Below are 18,783 nucleotides of genomic sequence, written 5' to 3'. Positions count from 1 at the left end.
TCTGAAGCCAGCTCCTTAGGTTCTGAGGACCTGGCCAGCCCTCCTAGGCTTCCCCTCTCTGACGTCAGCCTGTAGAGCTAGGGACACTGGCCCCATAAAGCAGTCCGAAGGCCATTCCTGGGCCCCTGGCCTGGGTGACAAGCAGCCTCTGCCTCCTGCTTGCTGACAGGCCACACGTCTGCTCTAAGCCTGCATGCGATGCCGTCTAAGCCAGGGCAGACCCGACTGCTATTTTGGGGTCTTCTTTCAACTATTTTGGCAAAGACCAAATGGCAGCCTCCTTTAAAATAGCTGCTCTGAGCCCAGGGGTCACCCCCCGGGAACCAGGTTGCCCAGGCCGGATGGCTTCCCAGCCACTCATTTGAGTTAAATGCAGACCCAGCATCTGGAGCTCTGAACGACTCATAGAAATCCTGACAGCAAAACCATTGCCAAACCGAAATAAAGCCTTGCTGGTCCCGACGGCTCTCAGAGGAGGCTCGGCCATACAGATGCTCGTGTCCTTGGGATATCACCGGGGCAGCTGGTGGAGGTGGCCAGAGTGTCAGGGAGACTTGCCTCTGGCCTCCAAGCTGATCACACATGTGTAGGTCCCTTGTGAACGTCTGTCTGTGGACAAATGTGTTCTGCTCAGAGATGGGCCAGGAACCCCTGAGATCAAAGAGTCCTAGAAAGAGCAAACCAGGCTCCCCCAATGCAATGTCAATCCAACTAAGGCTGTAGAATTTGCTAAGATGTCGACCACTGCAGACCTGGTCCTGAACACTGGCAATCTGTCCCCTAGGTTGCCTTCCTTTAGTGTAGGAGTGACATGGCTCATGATGCTCTGCTACCTTTCTTTATTTTCTGGCCCCTTCATGATCTGTCTACACATGTGGGACTGACCTAGGGCAGACATGAGCTCTTGGAGCCCTGCTTTAGTTCTGTGAGCTTCCAAGAGGCCCCCAGGACAGCCACCTACCCACAGGAGGCGTGGGATCATTTTCTTTTATGTCTTGGGCCTGCCATGGTATCAGGCCAAGAATCTGGGGAATATTTGACTGGAAGTTCACTTAGCCATTCAACAAACACTGGCTGCTCTTCTATTTATTTATTTTTAAAGGTTGATTTTATTATTTTTATTTATATGTATGTGTATGTTTGTATGTGTATATGTGCACAGGTGTTCAGGTGCCTGCACAGGCCAGAAGCTGTTGGATTCCCTGAAGCTGGAGTTACAGGTAATTGAGCTATTTGACCTTAGTGCCAGAACTCTTGGCCCTTTTAACCATGGAGCCTCCTCTCCAGCCTCCCACTGGCCCACTTTTTAAATTTAAACATAGGGTCTCACGCAGCCCAGGCTGGCCTCAAATTCACTATATAAGACATTGACCTTCTGATCCTTGTACCTCCATCTCCAGGGTGCTCAGATGAAAGATGTGTGTCTCTATGCCAGGCTTTGCCCACCTCGTATAGATTATAGAGGAGTTCTTGTAAGTGAACAGGGAAACTGAGGCTCACTGAGACTGGTCACAGGTAAGTTAAACTAACACAATGTCAGCCAATAAGATGCACAGGAAGGTCAACAGGCTCCCATCTGCAATCTCAGCCTCAGAAAGCCGAGGCAGAAGGATTACTGTGAGTTGGCCAGCCTGGGATACACAGTGAGACCCTGTCTCAAAACAAACAAAAAGACACATACTCTCCTCTCCTACCCAATGTGTCACCTGCAGACCCTCAGATGGACTCTGGGGCCCGAAAGGAGAACCCTGTTGGTGTTTATGTTCCTTTGCTCTGCAGGGATCAGGGAGGCAGCAAGAGCAGGTCAGCCATTAGCCACCAGGCAGCTTGCCAGGAGGAGGGTATGGGGTGGGCCTGTACCTAACCTCTAGCTCGGACCACAGTGGGGACAAAACACTGAGACCCTGGCCAGGCCTGTCTGCTTATTGCCAGGGCCTCTGCTAGGGCCTTCCCACCCCCAGGGCCTTTGCTGTTCCTGCCATGTCACTTGTTGAAGTTTGTATGATACAGTTTAAAGACATCTTCCAGTTTTACCTCTCTTGCTGATGTAGGGATGGTGTGGGCCACACTGCTCTGGCCTTCCCTCTCCACTGGGTTCATGGAGAGGGTGCTTAGGGGAGGGGAAGGAGCAGAGCAGGAGTGGGCATTTTGTGTGGCAGTGTGTAGGCCTACACCACTGTAGCAAGTCTTTTTCTGTCCCGCCAGCCAACTCCCAAATAATGACACAGGGACTTCTTATTAATTATGAAAGCTTGGCCTATAGCTTAGGCTTGTTTCTAACTAGCTCTTATAACTTAAATTAACCTACTTATATTCTATCACATGGCATTGCCTCTCTTCCATTTTGTGTCTCCTGGCTTCTCCTGTGTTCCTAGATTCCTCCTCTTCATTTCACTCTCTGCCTGGAAGTCCCGCCTATACATCCTGTCTAGCTTTTGATCATTCAGCTTTTTATTATACCAATCACAGCAGTACATTTTCACACAGTGTATAGATATCTCACAACATTCCCTCTTTTTGTCTAAATAAAAAGGAAAGGTTTTAATTCTAACATAGTAAAACTATATACAGTAAGAACAATCACTAGGTAAGAATTACATTTACAGCCGGGTGGTGGTGGTGCATGCCTTTAATCCCAGCACTCGGGAGGCAGAGGCAGGCAGATCTTTGTGAGTTCGAGGCCAGCCTGGTCTACCAAGTGAGATCCAGCAAAGGCACAATGCTACACAGAGAAACCCTGTCTTGAAAAACCAAAAAAAAAAAAAAAAAAAAAAAAAAAAAAAAAAATTACATTTACAAATGTCCCATCTATCTGTATTTGGCAAATTTAGAGAAAATATTTTATTATCTATCCTATCTTGGTGAGTCAAAAGTTTTGTATGTAATTTACTTTCTATTCTAACTTGTATTACTATCTTTTTAGACCTTAAAACATTTTTTTAGATAAACAACTTTATCTATTATGTCTCCAAATCTTGTATGCTTTATACCTCTTTTGTGAGTTTCTTTTCTGAATTTGATAACAAGGAAAACTTGTAACTGTAACTATCTAGTCTTTAACCCCATCAAAGACCTGAGATGGATATAATATTACCTGAGTAAACAGGAAGTACAGAGTAAACAATTTTCAAAACTACAGAAATGACAGAGATAGCATCTTTAGGGGACCCTGAGAAAATTGGGATAATGGTCAAGTCCTGGGAGAGCTAGCTGGATTATTTTTTGTTTAGTCTCTGTGTGATTGCAAAGTGTAGAACTTATCTGAAGTCTTGGCTGGATAGTCTGTGAGGCTGGACCATTTCAGCTAGCAGCTTTGCAGTTGTTCTGGATGCAGAATTTAGAAGAGACAGCAACAGAGGCATTCTGAGAGGCTGGATCACCTGGGCTACTTGTCTTCATTGGTATCTGGTGCTTTTTTTCCCCCCTGAAAATACATAAACTTTTAAAGGCAATATATACATCTGCATTAACACAAGTATGGAATGTGTGGTGTGCACAAGTCAGTTAAAGATGATTTTTTTGTTCTATGTTTGCGCAGGTAAAAGTCATCTGTTAACTTTTTAATTCTGTTTGGACTGTATGACCAAACTGTATTATAAATCTCCATCCATGCCATGTGAAAGGATGGCATGTAATAGTAAGTCATGAAGCTCTGAAGCCAACAAGATTTATCATGTCTCATCCAGCCTCAAAACTGTTCGCATAGTAGAGGGATCAGCGTATACATCACCTGTCCTGTAGTTTTTATTGGATTTTTTTTCATGTCTGTAGTCAAGATTTTCAGGAGGTCTCCCCCAATCAAATTGATCTTTATTAATTTTGAAGAGAACCATAACTTTTTGTTTCCTGTGGAAACAAAGGCATAACCTCTCCCCCAACACAACATATTTTCTGACTTCCATTTTGAAACTAAGACATTTTAAAAGTATATAGGTTGGTTTAATTTAGCAGTTTCCATAATCCAATGTCTCTCAGCAGCTACGGAATTTTATTTTTTTTTAAGCTAAGGACCGAACCCAGGGCCTTGTGCTTGCTAGGCAAGCGCTCTACCACTGAGCTAAATCCCCAACCCTTGTTTTGTTTTGTTTTCTGTTTTAATTGTCTGGAGAGACAGCTGTGGGTGCTGGGAACCAAACTCTTATATTTCTGGTTGTGAGCCAGCCTAGCCTTTAACAGCTGAGCCATCTCTCCAGCCCGAGACCCTGTTTTAAAAAAAAACAGAGGGGCTGGAGAGATGGCTCAGAGGTTAAGAGCACTGACTGCTCTTCCAGAGGTCCTGAGTTCAATTCCCAGCACCCATATGGTAGCTCACAACCATCTGTAATAAGATCTGGCATCCTTTTCTGTATACATAATAAATAAATCTTTAAACAAACAAACAAACAAAAAAACAGAAAGGGGCTGGAGAGACGGCTTATCAGTTAAGAGCACTTTAAAAAAATAGGGTGGGTGGTGGTGGCACACGCCTTTAATCCCAGCACTCCGGAGGCAGAGGCAGGTGGATCTCTGTGAGTTCGAGGCTAGCCTGGTCTACAGAGCTAGTCCAGGACAGGTATAGTGATATTTTATTTGTATTGAAATGTGATTTTATTTGTATGTTAATAAAGTTGCCTCGAGGTCAGAGCAAGCCAGAGCAGAAGCTGGTGCATGCCTTTAATCCCAGCACTTGGGAGGCAGAGCTAGGTAGATCTCTGTGTGTTCAAGGACATAGCCAGCATGGCCGACACACACCTTTAATCTCAATACCAACCATAGAAGACTTGGAGGTCTGTACAGACAGGCAGTGACGAGGAGGTCATGTGGCTGGGTTTACAACCAATGAGAAAACAGAACAGAAAGTCTATAAAAATGATAGGACACACAGCAGTAGGTCTCTGGCAGAGAGGAAGAACAGCAGAAGCAGTGAAGGGTAAGGTTTCCCGCTCTTGCTCTGACCTCATGGTTTTTAACTCTGCAATCGGTTCTGTGTTTCTTATTTAATAAGCCGGTTACATCTACAGACAGGCTCCAAAGCTACAGAGAAACCCTGTCTCGAAAAACCAAAAAAAAAAAAAAAAAAAAAAAAAAAAAAAAGATAAACAATAAATTAAAATAAACATAAGATAGGGCTTCCTGACTAGAAAGGCTGGCAGGCATTGGACCTGGACATTATATCTAGTCAGTCCAGGACCCTGGCATTATATCTAGGCCATCTGGAAAGCAGAGCCTTGCTAGGGGGGTTGTATTTGAAAGCCACTGTTGGTTGGTTGGTTTGAGACAGATCTTGCTTTGCAGTCCAGGCTGACCTCAAACTTGCCATCCTCCTGCCTCAGCCTTCTGAGTCTTGGGATGATAGGTTTGTATCACCATGCCTGACTAGACCCCTAGTTTTAATCCAGGGTCCTAGGCAGGAAACTGAGTGCCATGTGAGCCACTGTGAACCAGCAGGGTCTACACCCCACCGGTGGGCCTGACCACAACCCTCTCCTCCCCCACCCCGGGCAAACAGTTTCTTCACTCTGAGCCTTGGCTCCTCTTCTGTCATATGGGGGAAACTGAGGCAGTCAGTCATCATGGCATGGCATGGAAAATGTTTCCAGCCCCACTAACAGTCTCATCAGCCACATCAGCCACCTCACACTTTGTGGCAAGAGTGGACCCCTACCTGGCCTCCTGCCTACTCCACCTGCCTTACCAGGTCCTGCTTCTGTGGATACCCACCCAGGTAGTCAATCTTGCAGAGACCTCACCAGAGTCCCCATCTGGAAACAGTGGACCCCCACCCCCAGCCAGTCCCCACCTGAACCCATTTCCTGAGACCATTGCCACCTGCTGGCGAGTAGTGGTACTGCATGGGTTGGCCCTGACCCTACAGCAGTCACAGGAAGACCTGGGAGCCCGTGCAATTACCTCAGACCTATCCAGATGTAACTCAGGAAACTTTCAACTCAGCCAGGCCAGAGGGTTCACCTCTGTCATTCCAACACTCTGGAGGTGGAGGCAAGAGGATGGCCAAAATTCCAGATCAGCCTGGGTTAGAGTCCCAGCTACAGGTTCCCATCAAAATAACCTGCACAGTTCCCTTGCCTGAGGTGGGGCCTTGAAAAATTTGTGTTCAGCATGTTGCTCTGTCACTGATGCCCTTTCTAAAATATTTTCACCTGGAGAGGACCCCACCCTGGCCGGGACATGTGTGGGTGTCTGTGTGGACCTGTGCCTTGTCTCCTGGCAAAGATCTGGAGCAATCTCAGAATTCCACACAGCTCTGGCCTGTTTGTTATTTGTTTTCCTTTTTTTGTTTTGTTTTTGTGACAGGGTCTTTCTACACAGCCCTGGTTGTCCTGGACCTCACTATATAGACCAGGCCTGGAACTCACAGGGATCCTCCTGTTTCTGCCTCTCAACTATTAGGATTAAACGTGCGAACCACCACACCCAGCTAAGCTCTGGGGTTTTAAGAGCTGCAGGCTCTTGCAACTGGGCTCTATTGCCTTGTCTACCCTCTCCACACCACGCAGGTAGCAGGACAGACCTTGGAGTTCCCAGATCTTGGAACCAACCCCAGTATGTCTCTTACTGGCTGTGTGGCCTCAGGAAAACCACATCCCCTCTCTGAGAAGGTTTTCTCATCAGCAAAAGGCCTCCAGTGACAGAAAACAGCGGCTGAGTGTGTTCCACCTTTGTGCCCACTGTCCACGCTCGAGTGTCTAGATCATGTCACAAGTTCCAGGCTTGGGGGCATGGACTGCAAGTCCCAGGGGCTCAGTAATTAAACAGCCTAGTGTCTCACCTTGGTGGGCAAGTGGCAGAGGGTGGCCACAAGTGAGTAATCAGAGAAGGAAAATTGCAAGGCTCTATGGGAAAAATTCTAGGGCAGGAGTGGCCGTGGGAAGACACTCTCAGAAGTGAATGTTGAGATGGGGCCTATCTGGGGACAAGCAGAGGGTAGAGTGCCCTCGGCACATTCAAAGGAGCTTGGGAACAAAGTGTGGCTGGAGTGGTGAAGGTTAGCAAGGGCCAGGGTTCATGAGGCAAGGGTGAGAGGGCAGGGACCAAAGAGGTGCTGGTGCCCATCCTGGGGAGAAGAGGTGGCCTTGTTGTGAGCCCTAGGATGCAGCTGGATTGAAGTGTTTTCCCCACTTTATCTTCTCTCTCACCTCCCTCTGTCTCCCTCGGTGTGTGTGTGGTGTGTGTGTATGTGTGTGTGTGTGTGTGTGTGTGTGTGTGTGTGTGTGTGTGTGTGTGTGTGTATGTGTGTGTATATGTGTGTGTGTGTGTGTGTATGTATGTGTGTGTGTGTATGTGTGTGTATATGTGTGTGTGTATGTGTGTGTATATGTGTGTGTGTATGTGTGTGTATGTGAGTGTGTGTGTGTATATGTGTGTGTATGTGAGTGTGTGTGTGTGTGTGTGTGTGTGTGTGTGTGTGTGTGTGTGTGTGTGTGTGTGAAGCCAGCCATGAACTCCAGTGTCTCCCACTATCACTCCCCACTTACTTTTTTTTTTCAAATTAGGATAAGTTCCCTCTACATAGCCCTGGCAGGTCTAGAACTCTCTATGTAGGCTGGGCTAGCCTCGAACTCACAACTCACAGAGCTCCAACTGCCTCTGCCTTCTGAGTGGTGAGATCCACCTTAATTTTTGACACAGGTTCTCTGTGAACCTAGAGTTGAGTCCACTGATGCAGCCAGCCCAGGAGATGTTCCTGTCAGTCTCCTTAACATAGAACTGGGCTTACAGGGGGTACCACAGTGCTATGCTTTTACATGGATATTGGGGATTCGAACTCAGGTACTTAACCTTATACAGCAAGCACTTCACTCTCTGAGCCATCTCCCTGCTCCCCCCAATTCCTTTCTTACTTAGGTGTCCTGGAGCCCAGGCTGACCTCAGACTCACTGTGTAGATGAGGATGACCTTGGATTCTGATCCTCCTGCCTCCACCTCTTGAATGCTGGGCTCTCAGTTGCACACCCCCACACCCAGTTTACGTGGTGCTGAGGATGGAACCCAGCGCTGCTTCGCCCATGACAGGCAAACACTCTGCCCACTGAGCCGCATCTCAGCTCTGCTGCCCAGCCACTTCTGGAAAGAACACTGCAGCAGTCACAGCCCCCACATCACAGCACTTCAGGTGTCCACCTGCCAGGCCTCTGGTGGGCAGTTCAGTGACATTCAGCCATCCCTGCATCTATCTGCAGAACTTCCTCCTCTCCCCAAACCGGAGTTTTGTCTCTATCAAACACATCCCCTCCCCTCTCCCAACTACTCCTGGCTCCTTCATCCCATGTCGTTTCTGTAGATCTGACATCTTGAACACGTGGCCTGTGACCCGCTTATGTCACTCAGCATCAAGCCTTCATTCAGAATTTTCTTCCTATTTTAAGGCAGAGTAATATTCCACAGGCGTCTGGCTGCATTTTGTCTGTTTGGGGATGGAAACTCTGGTTGTGCCCCCTGGGGCCTCACTGAGTGATGCTGCTGTGAGTGCAGGGGTTTCAACCTGGGCTGGAGTCCTGCTCTCCTCACTCCTTTGTTTGTTACTCCCTGATGGTTACTCTGGGCCCAGCTTTGTGTTCTCACAGCCGCCACGCCACCGTGGTCCTCATGACAGCTGCGTCATTAAATGTCGACTCCTGACAGGTGTTTGACCTCTCAGGGAAAATCTCCAAGGAGACCTTACTCACAGAGCCTGAGTTCCCAGTAGGATGCAGGGGCAGGCATTGGGAAGGGGGGGGGTGTTCTTACCATCACCACCCGCCTCACCCCTGCCAATCTTCTTCTGGGGCTCTGACCTGCTCCAGTCTCCCCCCACGTGGAAGGAAACACAGCTTCCTCACATGCCCGTGCTACCCCTAGGCTGAGGCCTCTGATTCCTAGGAGTTAGGGTGACTTTGAACATGGGGCAGTATGGGATCTTCTTCCTTTTAGGGTCACCCAAGGCCAGGCAGCCAGGCCTGGTACTACTGTGCTGGGGGAGCTGGAGCAAATGTCACAGCTGCATTGGGGTGTGGTTCAGTGGCCTGTGTAGCATGTTCTAGACCCCAGATCCCATCCCTAGTGCCCCAAAACACACTCACCCCCCTCCCACAATCACAACCAATCAACAAACAAACAAAAAAAGAGAAACAAAATGTCACCAACCTGGTGGTGGCTTGAACACCAGAAATGTATTATGTCACAGGCCAAAGGCCAGAAGTCCAAGGTCATGAAGTGGGCAAGGCCAGCTCCTTCTGAGGGTTCAAGGCTCTCTTGCAGTGCCCCCTGAGCTGCTGGGGCTCTGGCAGCCTCCAGCTACTTAGCTGTGGAACCCTGACTCAGCCCCAGGTCCACACATATTCTCACCAGTGGATCTTTGTGTGCCTCCCCATGGGTCTCCTTTGGGTGTGTCCCCCATACCACCTATGGTCAGATCTCCCCACCAGGACCCTTCCCTGAGCCTGCACGGCTTCCTGTAAGCAACACACATCTAGTACAACCCCTCTTTGGAAAGGCTTTGTTGTGTCAACCGGGGTCAAGTGGTCAGGATACAAACTGAGCAGGGCATGAATGTACTCTTCCCTTCCTCCTAACCCAGGCCTGGTGTGAAGCCATTGGCCTCTCAAGGGCAGGGGTCAGCTGCAGAAGTGGCCCAGACTCCTTGGGGTCAGTTTTAAACAGTAGCTCACAGACACTCCCCATCCTCCCACCCAGTCCCAGGGTGGTGCCTGGCTGCTGAGGTGCCTGGCTCATCCTGGGAAAAGTAAGTCCTGTCACCACTGTCACCCTGGATGCCAGTTCAGTGAACAAGTCTGGGGCCTGGGGCCTGCTGAGGGGCTGGAGCTGTGCTGATGCTGGGGTCAGTTCCATAACAAACTTCTCACAGAGCTGAGCCTGGTGAGAGCCTGGAGCCCTGGAGGTGGGGAGCAAGAACAGAGGGAGGAAGGGACCTCTGCCTGAGGTGCTTCACCTGCTAAAAACAGTCCCCAGAGAGACACATCACTTCTAGGGTAGGATGTTTCCTCTCCATGGCCAAACTGATTGGATTCACAATCACTTAGGAGACACACCTCTGTGCTTGTCTGTGAGGGTTTCCAGAAAGGTTTAACTGAGGGGAGGCCAGCTCTGAATGTGGGTGGCACCATCCCATGGGCTGGGATCCCAGATTGAATACAAAGAGGAGAGAGTGAGCCGAGCACCAGCATTCCTCTCTCTGCCCCTTGACTGTGGATGCATGTGACCAGCTGCCTTGGGTCCTGTTGCCATGGCTTCCCCACCGTGATGGACTGTACCCTCGAACTATGAGGCTAAAAGGAGAAAGAGCCAAGCACCTCATCTCTCTCTCTGATGAGCCCCAGCAACCCTCTCTCTGCTTCCTGCTCCATGGACATGTGAGCAGGCTGCCGCAAGCTCCTGCCGCCACAGCCTCGGACTGCCCTCATCACCACACCTTCCCCTCACCTGAGGGACTGTGTTCTTCAGACTGTGAGCCAAAGTAAATCCCTTCTCCCATATGAAGTGTCTTGTCTGGTGTTTGGTCACATCAATGAGGAAATTAACACGAGGGAGAGGATCCTAAAACTGAGCAAACCTCTTTTCTCCTCTCCATCCACACAGACTATACACTTGGAAACACATTTCACCCATACACAGAAGCCGGGAAGTCAGAAGTCCAGGGTCAGTGTGTGTTGCATGCCTCGTACACACACATATCCTCTTGGAAATACAGCAACACTCTTCTACACACACTTGTGGATATTTGCAAACACAAGAACTCATGAATGCTTGCACATGCATGCATGCAGCACCTCAGCCCTTTCTCTGTACATAGCCTGCCTGACACATTGCAGTGAAGCCCACAGACCACTGCCTTCCCCACCCTCAGCAGAATGTCTCAGTCAGAGTCTGAAGGTATCCTCAGCCTGTATCCCAGCTGTTAAATAGCAAGACAGGGCGACACATTTAATGTTTGAATTACAGCCCCTTCCACTGCCCACTGCCTCAGGTTGCCAGGACTGCCTGTCGCTGGCTGGGCTCCACCAGGGCTTTGGGTCACCCCTGCAATAAAAGCTCCCTCCCATGTAATCCCACATACGTCTTGAACTTTGAGTCTTCCAGGAGCTTTGATTCAAGTCCCTCAGCTGCTGGCACTTGCTCTTTGAAAGCCACCAAAGACAAGCAAATTCTTGGTCCCCCAAGCAGCCAACCCAGTGATGAGGTGGGGAGGCCAGGCCTCCACGAGGATCCTGGGTGCCTGGAGGGGTTGACCTCAGAGAGTTCTTAGGGAGACCGTTCAGGCCACAGCTGATTCACCTGTCTCCAGATGGGTGCCTGGAGTGGCCCTAGGAGAGGAGGGTTCCATCTTGCCATGGTCTCCTGGGCTCTGCTTCTTCTGCCGCTGCTGCCGCCGTTGTCTGGGCTGGCTGCCCTCTCCTGGGGCTTGTGACTGGCTGCTCTGCAGCAGCCTCACCATCTCATGGTCCTTGTGGCCCAGCACTCGGGGCAGGAAGAGGGAGGACTTCTGTGTGCGGCGGGTCTTGAAGCCCCTGCGTGGCCGGCCCTTGCCATTCACAGACACGTACCAAGGTCTCTGGGCACCAGGCTGCCGCCGAGCCCCGAGCCCGCTGGGCCCTGTGCCATACAGGCGGGAGGCATACGTATTGTAGCCCAGCTCATGGATCCGCTCCACAAACTCACACTCTGCATTGTAGTGCTCCTGTGGGACAGAGGCCACAGATAACAGCAGTGGGGGCCGTGTTGTCAACAGGACCATACCTCCCCAGTGCCTCCTACTCTCTTGAGGCTGCCTGGACCAGCTGTCCACACCTGCCAATGTCTATGCAGCCTGGCCAGCCTACCTTTCCCAAGACTATGCCCTGCTCCAAGTGACTTCCCTCCAGTAACCCTCCTATGAGGATGAAGGGCAGCTTCCCCCTTTTGCTGTAGCATTGGACTGGGCTCAGTGCTTAGAGTGTGGTAGATAGAGCATGATGGAGGTGGTTGAATGGGTGTGTTGGTGAGTGGATGGATGGGTAATAGATGAGTGTTGGGTGAATAGATGTGTGGGTGGGTGGGTGGAGCATTGGTGGGTGGATGAGTGGGTGTGTGGGTGTGTGGGTGGATGGATGGGTGACTAGATAATTGGTACATAGGTGGATGGATGGATGGACAGATGATGGGTTGAGTGATTAGGTGGGTAGATGATAGATGTCTGGGTGGATAGATGGTTGGGTGGGTGGATAGATGGTTGGGTGGGTGGATGGGTGCATAGGTAGAAGGATGGATGAGTGGATAGATAGCTGGCTGAGTGGATGGATGGATAGATGGATAGATGGATGGGTGGATGGTAGACAATGGACAGACCGGCTGGAGGGCAGAGAAGCTACAGGCCAGTTATCCAATCCCAAGGCTGTTGCAGCTCCAGGTGGGAAGGGACCTGGCTTATGTGACAAGGTGCTGCTTCTGGCATTAGGCAGCAGGAGGTGAGGTGAGGTGTGTGTGAAAGACAGCAACTCAAGGAGCACACCTGAGGACTTGAGATGGATTGGATATGGGGCTAAGAGAGGAGGAGGTCCATCATGGCTCCTGGTTGACTCAGCTGGAATCAATGACTCAGCTGAGACCATGAGCAAGCATGAAGGGTGTGCTGATTTCAGTGTGTGTCGGGAGAAGGATCCTGCATTCTGCCTGCTCCTAGAGCACTGGAAGTTCTGGGCAGCTGTGATCTATGACTTAGGGAGATGGAGACTGATTGTGGGGTTGTCATTGGCCCATGGATGCAGCACATGGGCAAACACGCTAGGCACTCAGGGAGCCAAGGACAGGCCTGCAGGAGAAGCCTTAGAGGCCAGCTGGCAGCCGAAAGAAGCTGGGGCCTTATACCTAGGTCTGTCTGCAAGTTTATGAGACCATCTCTGATGGGGTCTCTGGAAAGTGCTGCTCCAGCTAGCTGGACCCCTGACCTCACCATCCCCTGCTCCCCTGAAGACAGGAAACCACAGTCATGTCTCCACCTCACTATGCTCTTCCCTGTGGGCAGGAAGATATGAACTGTCACTGAGAACACCTGAGACCTCAGCTCATAGGAGATTATCTGGGGGAGGGCCAGGTTCATATGTAAAATCAGCTGAGTTCACTTCCACTAGAGTGGGACAGGATCCAGGGTCCAAGAGGTGGGGAAATCCCCAGCCCAGCTCTGCAGCAGCTGGGACCCATTGCTCGGCCAAGGGTATGTGTCCATCACACCTCAGGAGTGTGGAGGCACCTGAACATCTGCTGCCAGGTGGCCCCAGGGAATGCCCTGTTTCCTCCCCCCAGTGCTGGGATGACCAGACAATACTTTGGCCAGTTTTGATACATGGGTGCTGGGGATCCCCTCAGGTCCTCAGGCTGACAGCCATTTCTCCAGCCCTTCAGTCCCCTCCTAAGTCAGACAGCTCTTGCCTTCCCAACCTGAGAAGCACCCATCTCTTCCTTCCACAGATGCAGGGCAGGATCCTCCCCTCCCTCAACTGCCCAGCTCTCTTGGGTTATCCACGTGCATGGAGGTCTGGGACCCTGCTGCTATACTCTCCTGTCTCCACTGGTGTGACTCAGAGAAAGAGACTGACTTCAGACACGTTGGACAGGCATTCAGAAGCCATGGGATCTGGACCACCTTGAGTCTGGCATGACCTAGGGCCAAGCATTCTACTGCTCATGTCCCTTCTGGCCCCCAACCAGATGTTCAAGCCAGATAGCTATTCCATCAGCACCTGCCCACTAGTGATGGGACTCACCGAAGCGTACAGCCGTCCTCTCTTGTTCATGGCCAGGTACCGCCCAGAGAAGAGCCCTTTGATGGCCACCACGCCCACTTCCACCGCAGTAATCTCCAGGATGCCTGGAAAGAGTCAGGAAGGGTCCATCACCTGCCCTACCTGAGCAGAACCTCAGCCTGTGCTAACACTCACCAACTTAGGAAGCTGGGACAGAAGGGCAGCCACGACCAAGCAAGCAGGTCATGGTGGAGGGGTTGGAAGTCCTGGTAGGAAGAAAGCATTAGACAGGAGGTGAAGAAGGGGACATTCGGCCACTGTGCCAAAGACCTTAGTCCTAACCCCAGAAGAAGACACAATGGGGCTGTTCTGCCCCTGTTAGGCACCTTGGGTGCCACACAGGCAGACAGACTCAGTCTGTATTCGGTGAGCTCTTGTGAATCGGCTTGTTCTAGCAAGCTGAGGCTGAGGACAAGTGACTTGTCCAAGGCCACACATAATGGTTCGGGGATCCAAACCCCGGGGGCAGATGAAGCTCCTGAGAGGAGGTGTCTGAGACTCCTGTGGAAGCCAGTGCTTAATGCAGTCCAGCCAGAGTGCTACCTCCCTCCACAGGCAAGGGATTCAAGTATGAGTGCTGAAAGGCAGTCTGGGGCAGAAGCGTCTAGGCGCAGAAGGAAGGTGCCCCCGGGCTCACCCAGGCCCAAGAGTAGGTACAAAAATTAACAGTCCCGAGCTCAGATGGCAGTAGCGGCCAAGACAGACCACCTGAGTTCAATACCCGGACCCACATGGTGAAAGTAGAGAACCATCTCCAGCAAGTGTCCAACGACCTCCATACATACATCATGGCACACAAATAAAATGTGAAACCAACTAAGCAAAAATCCTCCAGGCGCCTTTCCGTGAACAGGATAGTGCTTTTGGGAGGGGAGGCCAATGTCCGTTGGAATAGTGGGTCGAGGACTCACTCCCTTTCCAGGGAGCGCATCTCTGGCACCCGCCCCGGTACCCAGCATAGTCCAGATAACCAGGACCGGTTGAGGTTCTACCCTAGCCACGGTTTGGAGGGGTGCAGGGTGAGGCTTCTAGAGCTGGCGCCAGAAGAGCACTCGCCTGGGTGCCCCCAGGGGCGACTGTGAAAGTGCCCCTCGTCTGCATCTGGGGGCGCTCAGGACCAGGCAATTGGGGAGAGGCGGTGCGTGAGGAGCCCCGCGCGCTTCAGGCCAGGCAGGGGCTGGTCCCCAGGACGCCCCCGCGGGGCTGCGGCTTTAAAGGAGGAAGCTGCGGTTCCTGCAGCCGCCCGCGCCCCCCGCTCAGCTTCCTGCGCCCCGGGCGCGGTGAGCTCTGCACGGTTTCCCTCCCACGCGGCGCTCAACACTCCGGGTCGAGCTCGGCTCGCGTGTACAGCACCCACCGAGCCAAACCCTGCAGTAATCGGGAACCAGTGCTGGGTTTGGTCTAGCCGAGCGCGGGCCGAGAGTGCATGACAGCTGCACCCAAAACACGAGGGGACTCCTGTCCTGTCGCGCGCTCGCTTGCAGGGCTCAAGACGAGGGGCAAGCCCGTCGCCAGACTCTGCGACGCGGAAACTGAGCTCTGCCCAGGGGAGTGTCCTTGGAACATCGTTTAAGAGCAAGGAGGACGGCAGGGACTGGCCATGCTCCCCAGGGTCGTCAAAACAATAAAGAGGGCGATAAATCCTTGTCCAGCGGCTTTTCACTGAGAAATACAAATGTGTCAGAACCGTGGTCGCCTCCCGCGCAGTCCCTGGGGTAGCGTGATGGGCGAGGCATGTCGCTGGGATCCGTAGCTGGGACCGAGGCCTCGTCTTCGGACCAACCTCAGCTCTGCTCCCACCTGGGACTCAGCGACAGGGGGTCGAGCCCGCCAGACCCTCCCGCCCACCTCTGGCCGGACACTCACTGTAGGCGCTGTTCTCCAGGCTGCCGTTCACGCGGCCGCTCGGGTGCAGCTGGAGGTGGTACTTGGTGGCGCAGTAGAGCTTGCGGCGCCGGGGCGCCCCGCCGAGGTGCTCGTAGACTCCGCCGCGGCCGCCCGCATCGCGCCGCAGCCGCGTCCCGGGCCCCGTCGCGGGCCAGCCGGGTTCCAGCAAGCTAAGCAGCAGAAGCCAGATCAGGCCCATCCCGGCATCGCGCCCGCCGGCGGCGGCGGCGGCGGCGGCTGCGCCAGCGCGGGGCTCACGGAAGGCGCGGCGCTGGGAGCACACGCCCGTGAGGCAGGCTGTGCGGACTGCGGCTGGGAGGGAGAGAGGGGGAGAAGAGGACAGAGAAGAGGTGGGGGACAGAGGAGGGAGGAAGTCAAAGAGGGAGGGGAGACAAGGAGAGATGGGGAGAAAGTGGAGATGGAGAAAGGATCGGGTGCAGAGAGGAAAAGAGAAATGGGGAGAAGGTGCGGAGGGAGGAGAGGAAGGTGGAGAGGGAAGACTTCGAATTTTCACCCAGGAATTGGGGGGAGTGTTCCCTTGCCGCACACCGCTCTGAAGAAAGGGCACTTGGCAACAAAAGGCAGCCGTGGTCCCCGGCAGGGGCGCGGGGCTCAGGCCGGGCGTCGCCTGCTCGCAGCGCCCCGGCCAGCGCCGTCGGGCAGCCGTTCCTCCACCGCGCGCCCTGCGCCCCCTCCCGCCTCTGAAAGGTCCCCGCCCCGCCCCCGCCCCCAGACCAATTATGCCTCGGAAAATTATAGAGCGAGGCCTAAAGGCAGCCGCCCCAGGCCCTGTCACCCCCCCCTCCCGCCTTACATCAATCCTGGGTGCACAATGGGACCGCGGATGACTGATGTCTGCGCAAACAACTTGCGGGAAGTCTAGCTGACAAACGCTCCTGAAAGGCGGCGCCTAATCCAGAGCGATTGTGGAGGGCGGCGCGTGGGGAACCCCGGGTTGGGTCTGTGCAGGTCGCTGCCTCTCATATGAGCCGCTGAGCTGTCCTCAGCTGCCCAGTCTTGTGGCCCAAGGGCCCAAAGGACTCTTTGTGTTGTAGTTTCCTACCTGACTGGAAGGCACCAAGGAGTGAACAGGAGTGGTCTGTCCCAACGGAGGTCCGGAGAGGGGACTGGGCAGATAGGAGGAGGGACAACAGAGTCAGAGAGCCCCAGAGCCTAGAGTCCTGGAGGCGCAGGAAGAGACAGAAATGCGAGTTGGGGAGGCAGGTGACAAATCCACTAGAAGAGCTAGAGAGATGGGAGAGGTGGAGAATTACCGAGATGCAGATGAGCAAAAGAAGAGAAGCGGGAGAAGACGCCACAAAGCACCTCAGCATACCCACCTGGCAGACCCAGTAGGAGTCTAGGCTCAGCTTCCTGGGCCCTGGGTTCTTGACTTCAGTTCCCTATCTGCTAGGGGCCTCAGAGAAGGACTTCCTGTGGTGTCAGAAAAGGTCTCACCCCACCTGGCCAGCAACTACCCTCATATAGGTGTGCTCTGGTGAGGTTACCCTGAGGGCCCAGTGGCCTGGGTCCCAGCATTGCCTCCCAAGTTGATCCTGAGCTCTGGGAAGAGTCAAGTGGGAGGCCCCCTATGATGTGAGATGCTGAGGCATGTTGGGGGACCTCCATGGTAAGGAAGCTGTTAATAGCACACACTGGGGCGTTTTCCACCTGAGACTTCATACACAGGGCAGCAGGTCCTCAGTGAGACCTCTCCAGCATGCTGAGTACACATGTCGCCGCCCTCCACCCCCCCCCCCCCCCCAGCTGAACATCCTAATGATCTCCCAGAGCCTCTGTTCTGGCCAGGGCTGCAGACTCTGCTCCAGGACAGGCTCCTGAGAACTCTTGAACAGTCAAAGACTAAGCCACGGAATTGCTAAAGCCCTGGAGTCAGGCATTGATAGACCCTGCTTTATAGGGGACAGGGACAGCTGTCAGGACAGATGGGACGGCAGGGCAATTTGCCCTGTGTCTTGATGACCAGCACTGGGCTGGCACATGCTGGCTGCCCAAGCTCGTAATGACACAGAAGAATCAGAAAGGAAGACATCTCCTCTCTGAAGGCCTCTAGAACAGCTCCAGGAGCCAGCTCCTGCCCTGTGCCTGAACAAGAGAAGCCCTGTGCCAGGTGTGCTGGGACAGGGCTGCCATCTCAGCACTCAAACTGTGGAAGCAGGATGATCCTGGAGTTCAAGGCTAGCCTCAACCACAAAGCAGATTTGAAGCCAACCTCTGCTTTGAGACCCTGTCTTAAAAACAAACAAACAAAGCTAAGAAGGGTCAGTAGAGATGGCTCATTGGTTAAGAGCACTGGCTAGTCTAGCAGAGGACCTGGGTTCAGTTCCCAGCACCCACATGGTAGCTCTCAAATGTCTGTAAAATGTTCTAAAAGATCTGACATCATCTTCTGGTCTCTGAGGACACCAGGCATATAGTTGGTACAAATACCTACATGCAGGCAAACAAGTAAACAAACAAACAAAAACTCAAAACCAAAACCCATACACACAAAAGTAAACACACACGCACACGCACACACACACACACACACACACACACACACACACATACACGAAGAGGGAAGGAGGAGTGGGGGGGCTGGGGAGACTGGTGTGATGTTTTCCTTTGTTGGTGTCTAGGAGGAGCCAGAGGAATCCCACTGGACAACCTGGGCTCAGAGCTTCTCTCCTGATCCATGTCTGGACCCCCACATTTCCTGTTGGGGGTGTCCTTTACTCTGTCTTCTTCTGGACAGCCCAGTGCACTGTAGCTCTCCAAAATGCATTCCTGAAGTGAATGAATGGGCTGGCCCATACAGTGTAACCCTCTGAGACTTTGACTTCTTCGGTATATGAAATTCTAAGCCCCGGTTAGAAACTCAGTAGAGCGTCCCCTGCTAAGATTCCTGACACTGCCACCATCAGTGACCAGATCGTGGCACTACCACAGGGACCGCAGGAGCCTTTGAGAGTAAAGGACTTCAGTGGCCCAGTGGGTGATCCAGCCCAGGCCCTCCTTCTGGTCCTGGCTGACTTTGACCTGTTCCTCAATTGTCCCTAAGGCATCCACACTCCTGGCCCAGGGTCTTCCTCTGGGCCCTATGCAAGTGCCCATGGGT

The 18,783-nt window shown here is 52.6% G+C and overlaps 1 protein-coding gene across 2 annotated transcripts; it reads right to left on the bottom strand.

The window, feature by feature from the left end:
- Positions 1 to 10,528: 10,528 nt before the first annotated feature.
- Fgf3 (fibroblast growth factor 3) lies at positions 10,529 to 16,538 on the bottom strand. 2 transcript variants are annotated; one of them, XM_036202422.1, is made up of 4 exons: positions 16,477 to 16,538; positions 15,642 to 15,974; positions 13,737 to 13,840; positions 10,529 to 11,674 (listed from the first exon to the last, which is right to left on the bottom strand). In XM_036202422.1, the coding sequence occupies exons 2-4, from the start codon at positions 15,859 to 15,861 to the stop codon at positions 11,252 to 11,254; spliced, it is 747 nt and encodes a 248-aa protein (XP_036058315.1). In that variant the 5' UTR covers positions 15,862 to 15,974; positions 16,477 to 16,538; the 3' UTR covers positions 10,529 to 11,251. The 2 variants fall into 2 exon arrangements, with proteins under 2 accessions (XP_036058315.1, XP_036058323.1); XM_036202430.1 differs by lacking the exon at positions 16,477 to 16,538 and having other exon boundaries at positions 15,642 to 16,011.
- Positions 16,539 to 18,783: the final 2,245 nt, after the last annotated feature.

The sequence above is a fragment of the Onychomys torridus genome, chromosome 1, assembly GCF_903995425.1.
Source record: "Onychomys torridus chromosome 1, mOncTor1.1, whole genome shotgun sequence".
NCBI lineage: Eukaryota > Metazoa > Chordata > Mammalia > Rodentia > Cricetidae > Onychomys > Onychomys torridus.
This window is presented reverse-complemented; position numbering and strand designations above follow the sequence as displayed.

Excerpts from the sequence above, each read along its gene's own strand:
- Fgf3 (XM_036202422.1), bottom strand. The coding sequence starts at position 15,861 with ATGGGCCTGATCTGGCTTCTGCTGCTTAGCTTGCTGGAACCCGGCTGG. Across the intron at positions 13,841-15,641 it reads CCTGGAGAACAGCGCCTACA|GCATCCTGGAGATTACTGCG; the intron begins GTGAGTGTCCGG and ends GACTCTTTCCAG. Across the intron at positions 11,675-13,736 it reads GAGGACGGCTGTACGCTTCG|GAGCACTACAATGCAGAGTG; the intron begins GTGAGTCCCATC and ends TCTGTCCCACAG.